The 22,748-nt window shown below is 38.8% G+C and overlaps 2 protein-coding genes across 2 annotated transcripts; both read left to right on the forward strand.

The window, feature by feature from the left end:
- The first annotated feature begins 1,743 nt into the window (after window positions 1-1,743).
- LOC115008936 (protein FAM83A-like) lies at window positions 1,744-7,464 on the forward strand. Its single transcript, XM_029432847.1, has 7 exons — window positions 1,744-2,211; window positions 2,592-2,738; window positions 4,000-4,124; window positions 4,658-5,086; window positions 5,668-5,869; window positions 5,955-6,161; window positions 7,086-7,464. Exons 1-7 carry the CDS (start codon window positions 1,744-1,746, stop codon window positions 7,260-7,262), a joined length of 1,755 nt encoding a protein of 584 aa, XP_029288707.1. The 3' UTR covers window positions 7,263-7,464.
- Window positions 7,465-19,998: 12,534 nt separating this feature from the next.
- On the forward strand, window positions 19,999-22,409 carry LOC115008517 (epithelial membrane protein 3-like). Its single transcript, XM_029432177.1, has 4 exons — window positions 19,999-20,825; window positions 21,070-21,172; window positions 21,318-21,458; window positions 21,980-22,409. The coding sequence occupies exons 1-4, from the start codon at window positions 20,748-20,750 to the stop codon at window positions 22,153-22,155; spliced, it is 498 nt and encodes a 165-aa protein (XP_029288037.1). The 5' UTR covers window positions 19,999-20,747; the 3' UTR covers window positions 22,156-22,409.
- The last annotated feature ends 339 nt before the right edge of the window (window positions 22,410-22,748 follow it).

Consider the following 22,748-nt stretch of genomic DNA (forward strand, 5'->3'; position numbering starts at 1 on the left):
TTAAATGAATTCAAACAATTAACTAACATTATAATCAGAATGTGTAGAGGTAACAGTGCTGATGTCATGTCAAAGACGTCTATGTATTGTGTTATTGTGTTGTGAAATTAGCAGTCTAACTGACTACCTGCGCTTCATCCAGTCCACTCGTTCTCCTCTTGAGGCGACAGTGAACCCTCAGACCAGAGGGAGAAGAAGTAAATGTGATAGCGAAGACAACATTCATACAGCGCTTTTCCAATCTTTGCAACAACTCAAAGTGCTTTACAACAGATTCACAGACCTTCATTCAGAGTCAGAGGCTACCATACAATACTACACATACTTTTCAGTAGTGATAAACATTCACACACACACTTGACCATGCCATCGTGAGCAATTTGAGGTTCAGTATTTTGCCCAAGGACACTTTGACTGGCAGGGGCCGGGGATCGAACCACCAACCTGTTGACCACAGAATATGTGTGTAATCTTCTAGTTCCTGCCACTTTGGATTTAGGCCAACAAACAAGCTAACATAGTGTTACATGGACGACAGCCCCGGTTAACATTAGTGCCCCAGTAAACACAGATGGATCAGCTCCACATGAAGATTACAAGACAGGTGTGTTCTTTGGTATTCTTGCCCACCGACTGACAGACAGGCATTACACAGGAGTAAATGCAATACACAATATAAAGAATGCTAAATATGCATTAGAGATTGTATGGACCAAGTTTAGAGGTGAAATACTGCCTTTCAAATGTCTTTGGAGCAGGTGGCTTGGAATTACACATTGAACCTTTAATCACGCACCGTTTTGTGGCATTCATTATTTACTTTGCTGAAGTATGTTCGCACTATTTTCTACATAATAGTACTGGAACAAGATAATGAACTGATTACAAACTGGGCGGTCACACAGATCACAGATAACAGGATCATGATTCACTAACACATTTGCTGCCAAAGGTATTTCCAAAGAAAAAAAAACGAAACTACTGTGATTTGACCTAACCCCTTCAGAAGTCAGGTGCAGTGTATGTTACTCTTACCTACAAACCTACCTGTCAGGATGGACCAGTCCAAAAAGTAAACTGTGAGTAATAATGTGCATATGGCATGGTTAATCGCCACCAACCTCACAAACGTTTAGGAAGTGTATGACCTGGAACCAGAATACCAAAGACTGTGATTTAATTTAAATACTGTAGCTGTGAATACCAGAGAGACACATTACGTTTGTGGGCATGCGTCTGAGCAGCTAGCCGATCTGTCATCTTCACAGAATTTCTGGAATCTGAGAACACTGTCGGTAAGAAGGAGTGGAGGTTTTAGGAGCGGTGAGACAACATGCAGGGGAGGGAACACTACAGAGTTAAAGCTCCAGAGAACCTCTGTGTAATACTTGAGCTTGAGAGATGAGGCATGTTTTCCAGGAGGTGAGTTTTCACATGATCACATTGATTTCTGTGTGTTGAACAGATTTCTTCAGACATAATGATCACTTCTACTTATTGATGTTTTTTTTATGTGCCCAGGACTGAACTTCTGATCCTGAACAGATATTTTCTCAGAGAGGATATTATATGTGTTCTGGGAAGCTCTTCAAAACATGAAAATATTGTGACTGTTTGCCTTAGGGATGAATTAAATCACTTCATCTATATCGAAGAATGACATGAGCTGGACTGGGTTAGTAACACAACAGGTGTCAGAAGTGGGACCATTGATAGCACGTATTCCCAAAGAATACTGCAGTCATGTCAAACTCTTATGAGCAGAGCCTTGATGAGAATGCAGTGTTCCTGCCGGTGAATGAGTCCTCCCCAGAGTTCCTCCATTGTGAGAAGGAGCGTCAAGCAGTGGAGAGACTAATAAATGCAGGACCAGAGGCCTTCAACAGCTCCATCGAGACAGAGCGGTCCGGCTGCTTCCTCTCTTCTGAAGAGGTCAGCCAGATAAGCAGCTGGTCCCAGGACTATCGCCTTAACCCGATACGTGTGCAAAGACAGGAGAATGGAGAGGAAGGCAGTTTGGAGATGGAGGACTTCTGTTCTACCTACTTCCCTTCCTACTCAGACATACCACCTCCGAACCTGGATCTAGGCTGGCCAGAAAAAAGCCACTGGGGGCCAAAGGCAAGCGTTACAGTCCACACCAGCCCTCCTGCTGAGGGAGAACCTCCTGTCAGACAGATCATCAGACAACACTTGCAAAAGGCTGGCCAAGTATGCAAATATGATTTTTATGGTTTTACACAACACATTTCCTCATATGGGTAGAGATGGAGTACATCAGTACTCCTTACAGGAACTTGTACTTTACTTGAGTATTTAATTTTTTTGAGAGTTAATACTTATAACAATAATATAATAATAATACAATTATAACACAGAAACTACTTCTACAATATTACATTTTATGGGTTTTACTTTTGTGAAGTATTTCATCACTTCTTCCATTGCTGTATCGAGGTTAATGATTCAATAACTTGCATTATATAATTTGAGAAAAATAAGGAGGAAATTAAGAGTTCCATTGTGTGTAAACCACTTTCTGAATAATCCTGTCAATTACAGGCTAAGGAACATTTTTGTGCACTACCCAGGTAATTGCCATTGCGACAGACAAATTGACAGACGGTGCTATAATTGCCGATTTGCACAATGCTGCTTCCCGGGGTGTCCCTGTCTACATCATCCTGAATCAAAGGTCCATTCAAGAGAACTTCATGCTCAACAGGCTCAGACATCCGGTGAGTCACCTCCTGCGAACCAGCACACACCTAGCAGCCATCCGCTTGTGTAAGTTTGACATGCTAATAAATAAACCCTAGATAAGGTTTAGCCAAAACCCAGCACCACCAGTCTAAGAGAGCAACACATTGTGTCGTGAGATTCTTTCTAAACAGGTTACATCTTTAACTGTGTTTATTGAAAACTTGACATACTCCATATTACGTACTCTCAGAGGTGTCCTTTTACTTTGGCATGCTTGTTGTAACATCTTAGGAATGTAACACATACTTTTAGCCATACATAGTTAAACCGGTTGCACAGCATTCAGTGTTGTCTGTTTCTTTCAAATGATGAAATGCTCTGCTTGATGTTAAGAACGAAAAATGATAAACAATCTTTTTTTCTGAATGCAGTATATGAAATTGATGAACATAGACTTATGACTGAACATAACTTAAATGCTGTCTATTATTGGGGGGAAGACTAACTATATCAATTATAAAATATTAAATATGCTGGTGTGCCATGGCTATAATAATCTGACGCACAATTCTTAGCTATGCTAGGGGTGTGGCTCTAGGGTTGGCAATGTAGGTTGGTCAATCCATCACTTTGGTCCAGACTGAAATATCTCAACATCTACAAGATGGATTGGCACAAACTTTAGTACAGACATTCATGTTTTCCAGAGGATGAATCTTAATGACTTTGTTGATTCCCTAACCTTTCCCTCTATCACCACCATGAGGTTGACATTTGTGTTTCTCAAGGAAATGTCTTTGGATTAATTGCCAATGAATTTGGTGCAGACATTGCAACCCCTCAGGATGACATGTTGTCACTTTGGTGATCCATTAACTTTTCATCTAGCACCATCATCAGCTGAAATACTTTGATTTATGACAAAATATCTGCAAAACTAATGACAGATTACATCAGCCCCATCTGTACTTTGGGTTTAGTGCTAGCTAGCAAATGTTAGCATGCTAACACACTAAACTAAGATGGTGAACATGGCAAAGATTATCTACCTGCTATTTATAAGTATGTTAGCATCATCATTGTGAGCATATTAGCATGCTGATGTTAGCATTAGCTCAAAGCACCACTGTGCCTAAGTACAGCCTCACAGAGCCCCTAGCATGGATGTAGACTCTTGTTTACATAGAAACCTTGTGTAACATATTACACGCCGGTTTATCTCATTCTGTCACGGATAAACAACGAATTTCATTTCAGTTCAATCTCAAGTTTCAATTTAAGCTTGTTGTTTGGCAGAACATGCAGGTCCGTGTTCTTGGAGGGAAAACCTTCTGTTCAAGGACGGGAAGAACGGTGGTCGGGGAAATGAAAGACAAGTTCCTTCTGTTAGATTTAGAGACAGTGATTCATGGCAGCTACAGGTGAGCAGTCATGTCTTTTAACTCTTTCAATTTCTTTTCTTTTTTTCTTTCTTTTTCGAAATCCTCATTTACAGTGTGTGACTTAAGGACAAAAGACAGAACATATGCGTCATCATAATAAAATAAGGACACCATGTTCCAACCTCACTAGGCTGATATATGAACAGTAACAGGACATAGGGTAACTATAAGAAACTATATAAAAAGACAATAATATGAATAATAACTAAACGTAGGCAATGAAATCAAATTTTTTGAATAAAATCCTGTAGTATAATTTATCATTTGGATAAACTCAAAGTTATTTCTTAATTCAATCCTGAAATGTTCAAACGATGGGCGAAACCTCAAAACCTTTATGGATTTTGTTTTGATATATTAATACTACCACTTTGGCTTACAGTTTAATTGAATGATTGGTTTGAGTGACAACATAGTCCTCAGTGGTCTTCCAGAATCCTAATTTGAACTGACATTACTCATTCCCTTTATAAGTATCTAGCAATGTTACAAACTGTCTCTGCTCTCTGCAGCCTCACATGGACAGACGCCCACCTGCACCGGCAGCTGATCACTGTTCTAAGCGGCCCAGTTGTCGACTCATTCGACAGGGAGTTCAGGATCCTTTTTGCTGCTTCACTCCCCGTCCCTGACACATGGAGGGTTGAAGGTACTCATGTACCAGATGTGTCTCATCGGCTGAAAGATCGCTCAGATCTCGTTTATCAAAGACATCACCATTTTGAGCCTGAGATTACCAATCCTCCATCACCACCTGCTGATTCCCTCCTGGACTGGGAAGCCATGGGGGTCATCCAGAGTAAAGAGTTCAGTCCTCTTGATCAACATGAGGACATCATGGCCAAGGAAATGCCACTGCAGAGCAAAATGCTGTTTGATAAAAACTCACCCTTTATGGATGGTTTTACTAACAATGGAAACCAATTTGTGGATAAGAAAAGGTACATGGATCATCTTGACTTAATCAATATAAGTTGTCTTTGGACCAAGCATACAGTATGCATATTTAAAATTGACTTTGCCATTTACACAAATACAACTTTGCTGTTTGCAATACAGGAATTGAACTTTCACTGAAAAATGTTTTCTGTTTCTTATCATTCGCAGTAATTTCCACTAGCACAGGATAGTTTTATTATCTTGTGTTACATGTTGTTTGCATGACTTTATAGCTCTCTTTTTTTATGTGACAGGGTGTTTGAAAACACCTCTACAGTGATAAACAACGTGCCAGATAAATCATCCAATTTTAAGTAAGTCTTGTTACAGCCAGCTTTGACATTATACTGATCAAGAGTATTGGCTCTTTTCTTTCTCTGCTAATCTTTCCCTGGGATCTCGATTATTTCTATAGGAACAAACCTCTCTCGCCAACAGACCCGATAACTTCAGAAAGAATGAAAAGGTAATTCCCCAATGATACAAAACGAAACACATTGAATAAATTAGTATTGAAATATCATTACAAAAATGTTTTTTTTTCCTGCAGAGTGGAAGACATAATAAATAAAACTATTTCCAGGCAACTCTCCAAAGAGAAGAGAAACTATTTAGATGACAGGACAGAAACAAGACTTGATGATAAAGCAACAGAACCAACACACAATATGATCAAACTTCCGTCTCCTATGAGAAGAGATTCCTCAAGGACGGGGGCTATTTTGGAAGAAGAGACTAGCATAAATAAAACTAGCGCACCAGTGGCGAACATACCATCTTCTAGAGTAAGTAACTTGCTATTCTGCCAAAACACTTGAGTTAAACTTGTGAAAAAACTATGAAATCTGAGATGCATTTCTCTACCCACAGAAACCTATCATCCTGAGGGTGCCGCATTCTGAGAGCTTCAGCTCTCTGAGTGACATTATGAAGAGGATTCAGCGTCAGCAGAGCCCATCAGGACAGCTCAAGATAGGTTCGAAGGCCACTGTGTCAGAACTGAGCCACTCCATGATGAACCTGAAACTACCCAACACGAATGACATAGGAGTCCCAGTGCCAAGGTTCAAGGCCAGTGTAAGTGTGTGGATTTGTCATATTTCTTATGTATATGCTTGTGAAGAAGAAGTGATGGCGGAAGAGATACTTCCTACAAAAAGACGTTTACAGCTCGCAAAGATTTTACTCTTTAAGGCAAGACACTACGTGCACAAACATAGTTGTTTTCATGTACTTGTCAATTTTGAGAATTTGTACTATTTTGCTTCCATAACATGTATTCTTTGTAGTGGACAGAAAACATCCAAAATAGACATTTAAGTGTTTATTTGTCTACACTTTGTCTATTTGCAACTGTAGTTTTCTTTTCCAATTTCACCAAAAGTTAGCATTGAGCCTCTTTTGTATATTTAAACATACATTTCAGAGAACTTGAATCCCAAAAGAATATTTGGCTTAATGTAAATAATCAACTGGTGAAGTTTCATGTTGATGTAGCTACAGTTTTTTTTACCCTATTCTCCTGTCGTGTCTTGCAAAATGTATGACATTTTACAGTACGTATTTTGGAAGGCTGTTTTGTTTTCATACTCTGAGCCATGCAACACGTTTCATTCCTATCTGTATTCTGAAGGTTTTTACAGTGGGGGTTGTTCATGTATCATTCACTGTCTCATTTATTACATATTTTATTCCTAAAAACATGGGGAAAATGTCTTCAAAGAGATATCCAAAATTATCTATAAAACCTTTGACTCTAATATGTCAACAAAATGAAACAAGAATTTTGAACCAGTGTTCAGATTTCTGTTCTGGAAATGTATGTAAATGAGCACTAACTTGTAATACAAACAATAATAGTCTTAATGTAAGTAATTAACTAGGGAAGTTTCATGGTGACATCTATTAGTTAAATAGTTTACTCTATTCTGTAATCTTAAATCACTGATTAACCTTTTTCTCAATTTATTTGGTGCCATAAATCTCTTGTTTTCTCGGCAGTGCTTCGACCCGGATCATATGACACCTGCTATTTCCCTGATGAGGAAGAGGAACGATGAGTTGAAATCATTATTGAACAGAACTCCAAAAAACATTGTGCCCAGAGAGAGGCCTCGCAGCTCAAGTTATACATTCTGGAGGAGGTCACTGGCAGAGCCGGAGGGAGAACAGGAATGAGGAGCAAGGGAGAAAATACATGAGAAATACATTGTGTAATAGCAACTTCTGTCACTGAGGACAGGCAGCTGCCAGCAGTGGATAGTTACAACCTCTGCAGTGTTACTTAAAGGGAATGGAAATGGAGGATTTGAAATCTTCTTTTTATCGTCACACATGTACACAGCACAGCACACAGTGAAATTTAGAGTCTGCATTTAACCCATCCAAATATTAAGAGCAGTGGGCAGCTATTAAATATATCTATTATATATACAACGCCAAAGGAGCAGTGTGCGGTGCCTTGCTCAAGGGCAACTCGGCAGTGCCCATGAGGCAAACTGACACCTCTCCAGGTACCAGTCCACAATACGTACTTAGTCCATACGGGGATTTGAACCGGCTACGACTCTGAGAATAAAGCCATTGTTACTGTATGTATATATATATATATATATGTATATCAATTGTATCTGTTAATTTGATTTGATGTCCTTGCTCTGTTAATTATGCTCACCATGAATAGTATCAACTGTTTTAACCACTGGACGACTGTCACAGAAAAATAAGGACCTTTTGATTGAAATTTAGAATAACTATGATTTTATTAAACCTCCAACAAGTGGCAACACATGTACATTTGTGTTGGATACAGGCTTAATGCAATATTATACAGTATATCATGACAAAGAATATGATAAATATAATAAATGGTTTTAAAGGAAAACGTTGAGCATGTGATGATGTTTTGGGTTCAATGTAGAAAGAAACAAACAGGCCTTTAGCTAACAGTGAAGACACAGAGTTCATGTCCTCAGTATTGTATTTCTGGGATTTGTTGGACTTGAAGTACAGTTTACACCTTTTGATTTAAAAGTGAGTTATTATAAAAGCCAATACCAATACGTTTTAGACACATAGTCTCTGAAGTGAAATATTGCACATAGAAACACACAGATGAATAAATACAACAATTGCAGATGTTAATTCCAATCCTAGGAAGAGCGGATAAAAAAATCTTTCAAATCATAATACAGACAAAATCTAGGACAAACAACTAATGTGGAAAAATAAAGAAATACAGCAGCTCTTTAATTGTATCTTTAACATTATTTGCAGGGTTTGAATGTCTGCTTAAACCTCTGACCTCAGTATTCTAAGAAATGTGAGAGACAGACGGGGTAGTAGAAATGACAAGGGACTGGAGTATTGAGGAAGATAGGAAGCAATCAATGGGAGTAAAATAGGAGATTATGATTACATATATATATTTTATCTTCATTGTTATTAGCGTGTAATTGGTTTGATTTTAATTAACAAACCTAACTTAAATCATTTAAAACTCAAACTCTACTAAATAAAAATGATGCTTGACCCTCCAGTACAGTAGGAGGCGGTATGCACATTTCACGCTGTGTAGACCGCCATCTAAAGTAAAGTAGAAGAAGAAATCACGGAAGCACATGGTAACCAGAGTGGAGATGTGTCGATACATCTCAACTGGATATTTATTACAGTTTTCTTTAGTGTTAATCTCCAGATATCAGCACTGACGTTGAAACGTGTTGTTTAGTTATCATTTTAACATCCAGTTTTGTTTGCTAACGTGTAGCAAACAAGTAAAAATTCACCATGGTTCGAGAAAAAAAGGTGAGTTTGGCTAAAGTTAGCTAAAATCAGAGTCTGCTCGTTTGCATGTTTTAATGTTACTGTTATGCTGCTAACGTTGAATTTAGCCTCATACACTGTTTTGTGTATGGTCATTAACAGATAGCTGTTTACAATACCTACAGGAACTTATTCCGTTTATATATATATCGTTTAACATTTTCTGAATCGCGATGAAAACTAATTTGTATAGGTTAGCCATTTTTAAAATAAATAATCTCTGTTTTCCTTTGTTTATTTTGGTTGTGTGGCGTTAATTGTTGTCTATGTATCATGCATATGTGTATGTATATGTGTATACATACATACATACATACATACATACATACATACATACATACATACATACATACATACATCTATACATACATGTATTTTTTACCTGTGTATTGATATGTGAGTAAAGGCACTTTGTAACTGTTTTGTAAAAATGCTTTATAAATAAATGTAAATTAGTATTATTATTAATCTCTGTCTCTGTTTCTTTTACCACTTAGGAAAATAAAGATGCCAAAGGCAAAGAAGACAGTGCGATATGATGAAGATGACCCTGAAGCCTACAAGAACATGCCTGTCCCTGATAAAGTAAGGGAGCAGGTTTACTACAATATTCTACACCAGAGGAAATGCCCAGGTGTTTATTATTTAATTATGATTAATTTGATAAGGACCGATACAGTAAACATAGACAAACTAAAGACCGCTATAATGCAAGTATCACAGTGGTTATAGCAGATGCTTGTTGACAAAACCTGTCCTATTTTATATATGTCTACAAGAAAGGGAATTTATTTCCCAAAATCCAAGGCTCACTGCTTTGTAAACAGTCAAAAGTCTAAAAAGTTTTATTATGATGGCTACATGATCTAAAAATACGACAGATTTTTATCGACTACACACTAATCCTTTGTATGGATTTTTGACCTTAGACTTTTATTATTCTGTCTGTGAATCAGAGGCATAACTTTTAGTAATGTTGTTCTTCTTTAATGCCCAGATGTTTTTTCATCAATACTTAAATATCAATAATGTTTTAAGTGTTGGCTCTCATCTACGGTATTAAATCTAAACTAGGTGGCTGGAATGATGTCTAAGAAAGCAATAGTAACGTGGAAAGGTACCAAAGGCTCCCCCTTGCTCCTGTTAGAGTACATATATGCATACCATGAAATGTTATGAAGTGATGAGACAATTTGAACAAAACGTTTTAATGTGGTACTCCTGCAGGTTTCAACAACATTTCTGCTTGCCTATTTCACTTCCACAGAAAGGAGATCTAAGTGAACAGAGATCTGAGCAAAGGGCGTTTGGCCTAATTTTCACCTGGCGGGGCTGGGTCCCTCTCCTCTGGTCAGTGGAGTGCTATACACCCACCTGCGAAAAAGGATTGAGCCACAACCACAGAAAAGATGGAAAACTCTAAGTAGAGCTGAGACGGAAAGCGCACATGAAGAAATAAGACAACTGAGAGGAAATTACCTCTTTAAATGATTCTATTCTTTTTTCTTTCTGACCCCAATATCCACCATACGTGCTACAGGGTATGCAGGGAACTGTGTCATTGTGGGGTGTCTGTAATGTGTAACATGAGGGATTATGTTACATATACATATTAATTGCTGTGCTTAATGTATGATTGTGATTATGTTTTTTGTTGCTTATGTATATATCTGTGGCTTAATTATAAAAAGCCAATCCACAGATGTTGACGTGAACTTTCTGAAAGATTCCTGTATTTTAACCCTTGTGTTGTCTTAGGTAAGAAATGACCCTGTTTAGACAGCAGAGAAAAAAAAACTGAAATTTGATGAACCTTTTCTAAAGTGAGCCCCAAAAATGAGAAAAAGTGAGTTGTTTATTAATTTAATGGGAGCTGTACACCACAGGGTAACACAGGTTTTGTCTTAGGGCTCATTATTGACCCGGCAGTTAAAAATACAGTCACAGTCAGTTATACAGCAAAAAAAACACAGATTTAGACAGACAGACAGAAAACACACACACACACACACCACACACACACACACACACAACACGCACAACACACCACACACACAACACACACACCCACACACACACAACACAAACACAAACAAAAGGATGTTCTGCCACGGATTGATCCCAGAAAAACAACAACTTATTTGGGAAGGTGATCAACCCACTCACGACCTAAGGTTTTAAATTCTTGAAAAAAACGACTACTTTGCGGTAAATTGTGATTGTAAGTATATAAGATTTCACTTCTGTTGGTTCTGTTTCACATTTCTTTTACATGTCTTAGGCGACATAATTACTATCTAGAAAAATGAAATGTAATAATATGTCTCTACTTTAGTAAAGAAAACCATTATAACAAGTACAATACATTACGGTGTCAGTTAGCAGACGCTATTATCCAGAGGACTGCAGTGAACAAATAACAGGGACCGTATCTGGAGCAAAATCAGGGCTAAGTACCTACGGCAGGGGCACAATGGTTTGGAAGGCGTACCACCAGAACAATAGGCCATATTCCCCACACTAGTGTGCTGTCCCACTAATAAATGTTAGTCCTTTTTGCATGTGAAAAGGGCCAACTAAGACATTTTGAAAGTGTTTGTGTGGTTAATTACAGGTTTGTTCTTCATGCAAAATAGATTTGGCAGTTGATTGAATTCCAATGTTGAAGTCTGCTTTATTTAGAGTTTAGTGGAGGCGAGCATTTTCATTCTTAGGACAAGGGAGTATACAGAATGTTTAAGACTGCACAAGGGTTAAATAAAGGACTAATCTGTGTAAGCTGTTTGTTTTGTATTAAGTGCTTTCTGGTGTAAAACACAGCGCCAGCGTGCAAACTCTACATTACCCTATGGTTGTAAAAGGGTTTGTGGCAATTGTTGCATTCAAATTAAATTCAATGAATTCAAAAAATTAACTAACATTATAATCAGAATGTGTAGCAGGGGAACAGTGCTGAGTGTCAGGCATGTCAAGACGTTATGTATGTGTTATGTGTTGTGAACTATAGCAGTCTAAACTGACTCCATGCGCTTCATCCAGTCCACTCGTTTTTCCTCTTGAGGCGACCGTGAACCCTCAGGGACCAGAGGGAGAAGAGTAAAGAAGAAAGTAAATGTGATAGCGAAGACAACATTCATACAGAGGCTTTTTCCCAATCGTTGCCAACAACTCAAAGTGCTTTAAAAAGATTCACAGACCTCATTCAGAGTCAGAGGCTACCATACAATTACTTACACATACTTTTCAGTAGTGATCAACTTCACAACACACCTTGACCATGCCATCTGAGCCAGCAATTTGAGGTTCAGTTATTTTGCCCAAGACAATTGGATGGCAGGGGCGGGGAGCGAAACCACCACTGTTGCCACAGCATATGTGTGTAATCTTCTAGTTCCTGCCACTTTGGATTTAGGCCAACAAACAAGCTACCTAGTGTTACCTGGCGACAGCCACGGTTTTAACATTAGTGCCCCCAGTAAAACACAGATGATCAGCTCCACATGAAGAGTACAAGACAGGTGTTGTCTTTGGTATCTGGCCCAAACCCCCTGTACTGACAGACAGGCTTCCACAGGAGTAAAGGCAATTGACACAATATACAAGATGCTAAATTGCATTAGCGATTGTCTGGACCAAGTTTAGAGGTGAAATACTGCCTTTTCAAAGTCTTTGGAGAGGTGTTGGAATTACACATTGAACATTTTAATCACGCACCGTTTTGTGGAATAATTATTTACTTTGCTGAAGTATGTTCGCAATATTTTTACATAATAGTACTGGAACAAGATAATGAAATGATTACAAACTGGGCGGTCACACAGATACAGCACAGGCTCCTGATTCACTAACAATTGCTGCCAAGGTATTTCCAAAGAAAAAAAAACGAAACTACTGTGATTTGACCTAACCCTTCAGAATCAGGTGCAGGGATGTTACTTACTACAAACCTACCGTAAGAGTGGACCAGTCCAAAAATAAAACGGTGAGTATATAATGTGCATATGGCATGGTTAATCGCCACCACATCACAAACGTTAGGAGGTGTATGACCTGGAACCAGGAATAACAAAGGACGGTGATTTAATTTAGAATTACTGTAGCTGTGACTCCAGAGAGACACCATACGTTTGTGGGCAGGCGTCTGAGCAGCTAGCCGATCTGTCATCTTCACAGAATTTGGGAATCTAGAGCAACACTGTCGGTAAGAAGGGAGGGGAGGTGGTTTTAGGAGCGGGTTGAGCAACAGGCAGGGGAGGGAACACTAAAGAGTTTAAAGTCCAGAGAACCTCTGTGTAATACTTGAGCGTGAGAGATGAGGCATGTTTTCCAGGAGGTGAGTTTGCACATGACCATTGCGTTCTGTGTGTTGAACAGATTTTTCAGACAAATTGATCAATTTACTTATTGATGTTTCTTTATGTGCCCAGGACTGAAAACTTCTGATCTGAACCAGATATTTTCCGAGAGGATATTATAGTGTTTGGGAAGCTTCTTAAAAACATGAAAAATATTGTGACGGTTTGCCTTAGGGATGAATTAAATCACTCATCTATATCGAAAGAAGACATGAGCTGGACTGGGTTAGTAACACAACAGGTCTCGTCAGAGGGAGACATGATTTAGCACGTATTCCCAAAGATCGGCAGGCATGTCAAACTCTTATGAGCAGAGCCTGATGAGAATGCATGTTCCTGCCGGTGAATATGTCCTCCCCAGAAGGTTCCTCCATTGTGAGAAGGAGCGTCAAGCAGTGGGACGAGAGAGAAGGAGAGACTAATAAATGCAGGACCAGCGGCCTTCAACAGATCCACGAGGTACAGAAGGCGGTCCGGCGTGCTTCCTATCTTCTGAAAAGGTCAGCCAGATAAGCAGCTGGTCCAGGACTATCGCCTTAACCCGATACGTGTGCAAAGGGCCAGGAGAAGGGAGAGGAAGGGCAGTTGGAGATTTGAGGACTTATGTTTAGACCGTACGTCCCTTCTACTCGAATACCACCTCCGAACTGGATCTAGGTGGCCAGAAAAAGCCAACTGGGGGCCAAAGGCAAGCGTTACAGTCCCACACCAGCCCGCCTGCTGAGGAGAACCTCCTGTCAGCACAGATTCATCAGCAACAATTGCCAAAAGGCTGGCCAAGTATGCAAATATATTTTTATGGTTTTACACAAACACTTCCTCATATGGGTTAGAGTGGAGTACATCAGTATCCTTACAGGAACTTGTACTTTACTGAGTATTAATTTTTTTGAGAGTAATACTTATAACAATAATATAATAAAAAACAATTATTAAACACAGAAACTACTTCTACAATATTAATTTTATGGGTTTTACTTGTGACGTATTCATCATTATTCATTGCTTGTATCGAGGTAATGATGCAATAACTTGCATATATAATTGAGGAAAAATAAGGAGGAAAGGAAAATTAAGAGTTAAATTGTGTGTAAACCACTTGCTGAATATCCTTGTCAATTACAGGCTGAAGGAACATTGTGCATACCCAGGTAATTGCCCATTGCGACGACAAATTGACAGACGGTGCTAATAATGCCGATTTGCACAATGCGGCTTCCCGGGGGTCACGGTCTACATATCCGATCAAAGGTCCATTCAAGAGAACGTCATGCGCAACAGGCCTCAGACATACGGTGGAGTCACCTCCTATGCCCCGAAACCAGCACACACCTGCAGCCATTACGCTTGTGTTAAGTTGAAATGCTAATAAATAATAAACCCTAGATAAGGTTTAGCCAAAACCCCAGCACCAACCAGTCTAAGAGGCAAAAACAAAAAAACATTTGTGTCGTGAGTTCTTTCTAAAAACAGGTTACATCTTTAACTGTTTATGAAAACTTGACATACGCCCTTTACGTACTCCTCAGGGTTGTCTTTTACTGGCATGAGTTGTAAAATCTTAGATGTAACACATCCTTTTAGTCCATACATAGTTAAACCGGGTGCAAAGCATTCAGTGTGTCTGTTCTTTCAAATGATGAATGCTTCTTGATGTTAAGAACGAAAAATGATAAACATCTTTTTTTCTGAATGCAGTATATGAAATTGATGAAACAAGACGTATGAATGAAAACATAAATTAAATTGGCTGTATATTATTGGGGGGAAGGACTAAATATATCAATTATAAAATATTTAAATATGTGGTGGCCATGGCTATACTAAATCTGACAGCACAATCTAGCTATGCTAGGGGTGGGGCTTAGGTTGGCAATGTAGGTGGCAATCCATCACTTTGTCGACTGAAATTATTCTCAAATCTACAAGATGGATTGGCACAAACATTTAGTTACAGACATTCCAGTTTCCCGAGGGATGAATCTTAATGACTTTGTTGAGTTCACTAACCTTTCCCCTTATCACCACCATGAGGTTGGACATTTGTGTTTCTCAAGGAAATGTCTTTGGAGTTAATTGCCAATGAATTGGTTTGCAGACATTGCAACCCCTAAGGATGACATGTTGTCACTTTTGGGATACATTAAATTTTCATCTAGCACATCATCAGCCTGAAATACTTTGATTTATGACAAAATATATTGCAAACTAATGACAGATTACATCAGCCCCCATCTTTACTTGGGGTTTAGTGGCTAGATAGCAAATGTTGCATAGCAACACACTAAAATAAGATGGTGTGAACTGGCAAAGATATCTACTGCTAGTATTAAGTATGTTAGCATCATTCATTCTGTGAACATATTAGCATGCTGATTAGCATTAGCTCAAAAGCACCACTGTGGGCCTAAGTACAGCCTCACAGAGCCCCTAGAATGGATGTAGAATTGGTTTAATAGAAACCTTGTGTAAATATTACACGCCGGGTTTATCTCATTCTGTCACGGATATAAACAACGATTTCATTTCGTTCAATCCACGTTTCAATTAAGTTGTTGTTTGGCAGAACATGCAGGTCCGTTGTTTTGGGGGAAAACGTTGTTCAAGGAAGGGAAGAACGGTGTCGGGGAAATGAAGACCAGTTCCTTCTGTTAGATTTAGAGACAGTGATGATTCATGGCAGCTACAGGTGAGCAGGTCGTGTCTTTTAACTTTTCAAGTTCTTTTCTTTTTTTCTTCTTTTCGAACGAAACCTCATTACATGTGGGACTTAAGGACAAAAGACAGAACATAGGCGTCTCATAATTAAAATACGGACCACCATGTTCCAAACCGCACTAGGCTGGATAATGAACAGTAACCCGGACATAGGGTTAACCTATAAGAATAACTATATAAACGACAATATATGAATAATCAACTAAACGAGGCAAATGAAATCAAATTTTTTGCTAAAATCTTAGTATAAATTTCCATTTGGAATTAAACTCCAAGTTATTTGTAATTCAATTTCCTGAAAGTTCAAGAGGGGGCGAACACCTCAAAAACCTTTATGGATTTTGTTGTGAATATTAATACTACCCACTTTGCTTACAGTTACTTGAATGATTGGTTGAGTGACCAATAGTCCTCAGTGGTCTTCCAGAATTATTTGTATAACTGAATTTATCATTCCCGTATAAGTATCTAGCAAAATGTTACAACTGTCTCTGACTCTCTGCAGCCTCACATGGACAGGACTGCCCACCTGCAACGGCAGTGATCCACTGGTCTAACGGCCCAGTTGTCGACTCATTAGACAGGGAGTCAGGATTCCTTTTTGCTGATGCTTAAATCCCCGTCATGACACAGGGAGGGTTGAAGGTACTCATGTACCAGATGTGTCTCATCGGCTGAAAGATCGCTCAGATCTGTTTATCAAAGACATCACCATTTTGAGCCTGAGCATTACCCAATCCCCATCCCACATGCTGCTTCCCTCCTGGACTGGGAAGCATGGGGGGTTCCGCAGAGTTCAAGAGTTTTCAGTCCTCTTGATCAACATGAGGACATCATGGCCAAGAAATGCCACTGCAGAGCAAATGTGTTTGATTAAAAACTCACCCTTTATGGATGGTTTACTAACAATGGAAACCAATTTGGGGATAAGAAAAGGTACATGGATCATCTTGACTTAAGCCAATATAATAAGTTGGCTTTGGACCAAGCATACAGTATCATATTTTAAACATTGGACTTTGCCATTTACACAAACAACTTTGCTGTGTGCCAATACAGGAATGAACTTTAATGAAAAATGTTCTGTTTCTATAATTCGCAGTAGTAATTTCCACTAGCACAGGATAGTTTTATTATCTTGGTCACATGTTTTGCATGCACTTTAGCTCTCTTTTTTTATGTGCAGGGTTTGTGAACAAACCTCTACAGTGATAAACAACGGCCAGATAATAAATCACCCAATTTTAAGAAGTAGTGTTCAGCAGCTTTGACTATTATAATGATTCAAGAGTATTGGCTCTTTTCTTTTCTCTAATCTTTACCTGGGATCTCGATATTTCTATAGAACAAACCTCTCTCGCCAACAGACACGATAACTCAGAAAGACCTGATTTTTTTTTGAAAAGGTAATTACCCAATGATACAAAACGAAAAACATTGAATAAATTTAGTATTGAAATTATCCTTCAAAAAAATGTTTTTTTTTCGCAGCGTGGAAGACATTAATAAATAAAACTATTCAGGCAAATCTCCAAAGAGAAGAGAAACGATTTAGATGGACAGGACAGAAACAAGACTTGATGATAAAGCAACAGAACCAACACCCACAATATGATCAAACTTCCGTCTCCTATGAGAAGAGATTCCTCAAGGACGGGGGCTATTTTGGAAGAAGAGGACTAGCATAAATAAAAACTAGCGCACCAGGAGAACTACCATCTTCTAGAGTAAGTAACTTGCTATTCTGCCAAAACACTTGGAGCTTAACTTGTGTGAAAAAAAAACTTGAAAATCTGAGATGCTTTTCTCCCCCAGAAAAACTCGCATCTGGGGTGCCCGCATTCTGAGCGCTTCAGCTCTCGAGTGACAGTATGAAGAGGATTCAGCGTCCAGCAGAGCCCATCAGGACAGCTTCAAGATATGATAGGTTCGAAGGCCACTGTGTCAGAAAACTGAGCCACTCCATGATGAACCTGAAAAATACCCAACACGAATGAATAGGAGAAGTCCCAGTGAACGGTTCAAGCCCAGTGTAAGTGTGTGGATTTGTCAGATTCTTATGTATATGCTTGTGAAGAAGAAGTGATTGGCGGAAAGAGATACTTCCTACAAAAAGACGTTTACAGCTCGCACAGATTTTTTACTCTTAGGCAAAGGACACGACTGGCACAAACATAGTTGTTTCATGTACTTGTCATTTGAGAATTTGTACTATTGATTTCCATAACTGTATTCTTTGTAGTGGACAGAAAACATCCAAAATTAGACATTAAGTGTTAGTTGTCTACACTTTGTCTATTTGCCAACTGTAGTTTCTTCCAATTTCACCAAAAGTTCGCATGGAGCTCTTTTGTATATTTAAACATACATTTCAGAGACTTGAAATCCCAAAAGAATATTGGCTTAATTAAATAATAATAAACTGGTGAAGTTTCCATGTTGAGTTAGCTACAGTTTTTTTGTACCCGATTCTCTGTCGTTGTCTGGCAAAATGTATTGCATTTTACAGGTAGTACGTATTTGGAAGGCTTGTTTTTGTTGATTTGGTTCATACTCTGAGCCAGACAACAGTTTTCATTCCTATCTGATATTCTGAAAGGTTTTAACAGGGGGGTTGTTCATGTACATTTCACTGTCTAATTTTTACATATTTTATTCCTAAAACCATGGGGAACATGTCTTCAAAGAGATATCAAAATTATCTATAAAACCTTTGACTCAATATGTCACAAAATGAAACAAGAATTTTGAACCAGTGTTCAGATTTCTGTTCTGGAAATGTATGTAAATGAGCACTAAATTGTAATAAAACCAATAATAGTCTTAATGTAAGTATAACTAGGGACAGTTTCATGGTGCTCTATTGAGTTAAATAGTTTTTACTTATTCTGTATCTTAAATCAAGATTAACCTTTTTCCATTTTGATTTGTGCCCATAAATCTCTGTTTTCTCGGCCAGTGCCTTCGACCGGATCATATGGACACTGCTATTTCCCTGATGAGGAAGAGGAACGATGAGTTGAATCATTATTGAAACAGAACTCCAAAAACATTGTGCCCAGAGAGAGGCTCGCAAGCTCAGTTATACATGTCTGGAGGAGGTTCACTGGCAGAGCCGGAGGGAGAACAGGAACATGAGGAGCAAGGGAGAAAATACATGAGAAATACATTGTGGTGTAATAGGAAACTTCGTCAATGAGGACAGGCAGCTGCCAGCAGGGGATAGTACAACCTCTGCAGTGTTCCTTAAAGGGAATGGAAAGGAGGATTTGAAATCTCTTTTTATCGTCACACATTGTACTACAGCACAGACACAGTGCAATTAGATGTCTGCATTTAACCCATCCAAATATAAAGAGAGGGCATTATTAAATATTATTTATATTAAAAATGTAGTAGAAAAACAGCACTTAACACTATATTTATGTTTTAGGACAATTCTTTTATTTAGTTTATACTGTACATAAGTAGGCCAAAATGTAAATTATGCCTTTATTTATTTTAGTGGGTAGTTTTATCTGCATCTAAGGGAACTGAAACAAAAAGGTCTTGCTTAATAATGTGATTCCCCATTTGTTCTTGAGTCACTCATCACGCTTATTCAGAGCTGTTGCCATTTGACTTAAATGCCTTTTCACAATAGCTTTCTTTGGTTTGAATTAGAGCTGTCACGATATTCGATTTTCACTACGCGATTATCGTGGCCAAAATAATCCACCATAAATTATATTATCGCAATATCTTTCGCAAATGTAAAAAGATAATAATAATTATTCATCATTAACATTGTTTATTGTGTGCTTTGTAGTTTCTTCTGTGTAATGACAGATTGTCATCCTTTATACAGTCGGTATTTATTACTGTAGGATTTAAAAAAAAGTATGTCAGACCGTTGGTAGATTAGCTTCAGATTACATGCTTGTTTACAACGGTTACAGGGAGCTGTATTCTTCAGAGACTGGACCGGCTCTGGACACAGAGGGAACCCCCCCTTGTATGTCTGTCATGCTTGTGGCCTGGTAAATGGGCAGAGATTGTCAGTGCAGATGTTGAGACAGAGGGTCCACTGTTTCTGGCCACTGCCTTTAGAAATATGTGGACCATTTTAAATGACATGGACCATAGAGCTGTTTGGTTCTATGTAGAACCACCAATATTAAAGGTCCCATGTTGTAAAGTGTAAAGTGAGATCTCCCTTTTTTAAAATTATAAAGCAGGTCTAGATGCTGTATAAATACTGTGAAAGTATCAAAGCGCTTAATCCACAGGGAAATGCACATAGCCCGTACTCAGAAATGGTGCCTTTAAAAGTAAACTTGTGATGTCACAACTATACATATACTGTATAGGTAGAACGCGCAGTTTCTGTGCCGTTACAGTCATTCCCCGGCTTCCTGCAATAGAGTGGTGCAGGGATGACGTATCTTTGTAACACAACCAGGAAGTTAGGACTCATTCCTGCATCACTCTCTGACGGTGCAGAGATGCCGAGAGTGCGGATGCAGAAGAACCGAAAACGGGCGCTAAAACATAATGTTTCAGACAAAGGGTGAATACAGGTATATTCAGACGAACAGTATGAGAAAAATAATGTGTTGTTTGAACATTAAAGCAAATAAACATGTTCTACAAGCAGGAACCTGAAAATGAGCATCATATGACTCCTTTAACACAAATGTATTTTACAGACGCAATCCTATAATCATAATAACATCACAAGGTTGTTTGTACACAGAATACCAGACTCTCTCATCTCCAAGCAGCCATGGTCTTCCTGCTCATATTCCTGACCCTGCTGCATTTGGTGACCTTAGCCATGCTATTTATCGCCACTCTGGAGAAGGTGAGACACATGTACACTGATGCCTCAACTCATGCTGTCTCTCCTCTTACAGTAGATGTCACTGTTACTCCCTGTATGATGTGAATAAAACAAACACAACAATGCTGCACATCAACTAATACTAACTGTGGTTTAGTGCCATTCTGAGAAACCTGATCCAAAACTGAGTTCTTTCTTTCTTTCTTTCTTTCTTTCTTTCTTTCTTTCTTTCTTTCTTTCTTTCTTTCTTTCTTTCTTTCTGCAGTCCTGGTGGATATGGGATGATTTAGAAATCACAGACCTCTGGTATAACTGCTTCCATGATAATGCCACAAAGACCTGGTTGTGTGCTGCTACCAATGAAAGCGGTAAATCTTTTCAAAGTTTTGATCTGCGTGCTGGCCTGCATATACTGTATGTGCATGCTGGTTTGTTTATTTACTGGTCAAATTCTTCATTGTATTTTACTTGTGAGTAACTGCCATACACTCATTCTCTGACCTGCTCTCCCAGACTGGCTGCAGTCTGTCCAGGCCCTCATGGTCCTCTCTGTGGTCTTCTCCTCCATCTCCTTCCTGATTTTTCTCGGTCAGATGTTCACCATGTCCAAAGGAGGACTCTTCTACTTAACAGGCTTCTGTCAGGCTTTTGCAGGTACAGTCTCATATACATGAGCCACGTAAATATTGTCATAAAAAACAACAACGTGACAGCTATTTATGTTTTTTACACTTTCAAGGACTGTTAAAGCTATTCATCTCCTGTGACAGTGACAACTTTACTGTGGCTTTTGTTTTTTATAGTTGTTAAGAGAGTGGAATAATTCTGTTGAAACTATATATTTGTGGCCCATTTCTAAAGATTTTGATCTCAGTAGGAACCAATGGGCTTGAGGCTGAGTGCCACAGACATTTTAGGGAAGTCAGAAGGAACGGAGAGGTGGACTTACGCATTGTTGGTTTTGATCTTTTTGTGGCATTTGTTGACAAGAAGAACAATGTAGAACAAGGCCAGTCGTATCCCTTTCGAGCAAAACTTTTTAAAAACGTTTTTTATTTAAAATGTACAAAGGCTTCCCCCTTGCTCCCTGTATAGTACCATATATGCATACCATGAAATGTATGACTGTGATGAGACAATTTGAACTAAAACGTTTTAATGTGTTACTCCTGCAGGTTTCACAACCTTTGCTGCTTGCCTCATCTTCACCTTCCACAGAAAGGAGATCTTAAGTGAATCCAGAGATCTGAGCAAAGGGCGCTTTGGCTACTGTTTCATCCTGGCGTGGCTGTGTGTCCCTCTCCTCATGGTCAGTGGAGTGCTATACACCCACCTGCGAAAAAAGGATTGAGCCACAAACAGAAAAGATGGAAAACCTCTTAATTAGAGTGTAACAGAAAGCGCACATGAAGAAATAAGACAACTGAGAAGGAAATACCTCTTTAAATGATTCTATTCTTTTTTCTTTCTGACCCAATATCCACCCTACCGTGCTACAGGGTATGCAGGGCACTGTGTCATTGTGGTGGCTGTCTGTAATGTGTTACATGAGGGATTCTGTCATATACATATTACTTGCTGTGCTTAATGTATGATTGTGATTATGTTTTTTTTTGTATTATGTATATATCTGTGCTTACTTATTAAAAAAGCAATCCACAGATTGTTGACGTGAACTTTACTGAAGAGCATTCCTGTATTTAACCCTTGTGTTGTCTTAGGGTAAGAAATGACCCCTGTTTAGCAGCAGAGAAAAAACTTGAAATTTGATGACCTTTCCTAAAGTGAGCCCAAAATGAGAAAAAGTGATGTTGTTTATAATTTCATGGGAGCTGTACACCACCAGGGTACACAGGTTGTCTTAGGCTCATTATTGACCCGGCAGTTAAAATTACAGTCACAGTCAGTTATACACCGCAAAAAAACACAGATTTAGACAGACAG

This window comes from Cottoperca gobio, chromosome 5, assembly GCF_900634415.1.
Source record: "Cottoperca gobio chromosome 5, fCotGob3.1, whole genome shotgun sequence".
In the NCBI taxonomy this organism is placed as follows: Eukaryota; Metazoa; Chordata; class Actinopteri; order Perciformes; family Bovichtidae; genus Cottoperca; species Cottoperca gobio.

Bases quoted from the DNA above. Each gene is read 5' to 3' on its own strand.
- LOC115008517 (XM_029432177.1), top strand. From the start codon at position 20,748: ATGGTCTTCCTGCTCATATTCCTGACCCTGCTGCATTTGGTGACCTTA. The intron at 21,173-21,317 runs GTAAATCTTTTC...CTGCTCTCCCAG, and splicing joins TGCTGCTACCAATGAAAGCG to ACTGGCTGCAGTCTGTCCAG. The intron at 21,459-21,979 runs GTACAGTCTCAT...TTACTCCTGCAG, and splicing joins CTTCTGTCAGGCTTTTGCAG to GTTTCACAACCTTTGCTGCT.
- LOC115008936 (XM_029432847.1), top strand. From the start codon at position 1,744: ATGTCAAACTCTTATGAGCAGAGCCTTGATGAGAATGCAGTGTTCCTG. The intron at 2,212-2,591 runs GTATGCAAATAT...TGCACTACCCAG, and splicing joins ACTTGCAAAAGGCTGGCCAA to GTAATTGCCATTGCGACAGA. The intron at 4,125-4,657 runs GTGAGCAGTCAT...TGCTCTCTGCAG, and splicing joins GTGATTCATGGCAGCTACAG to CCTCACATGGACAGACGCCC.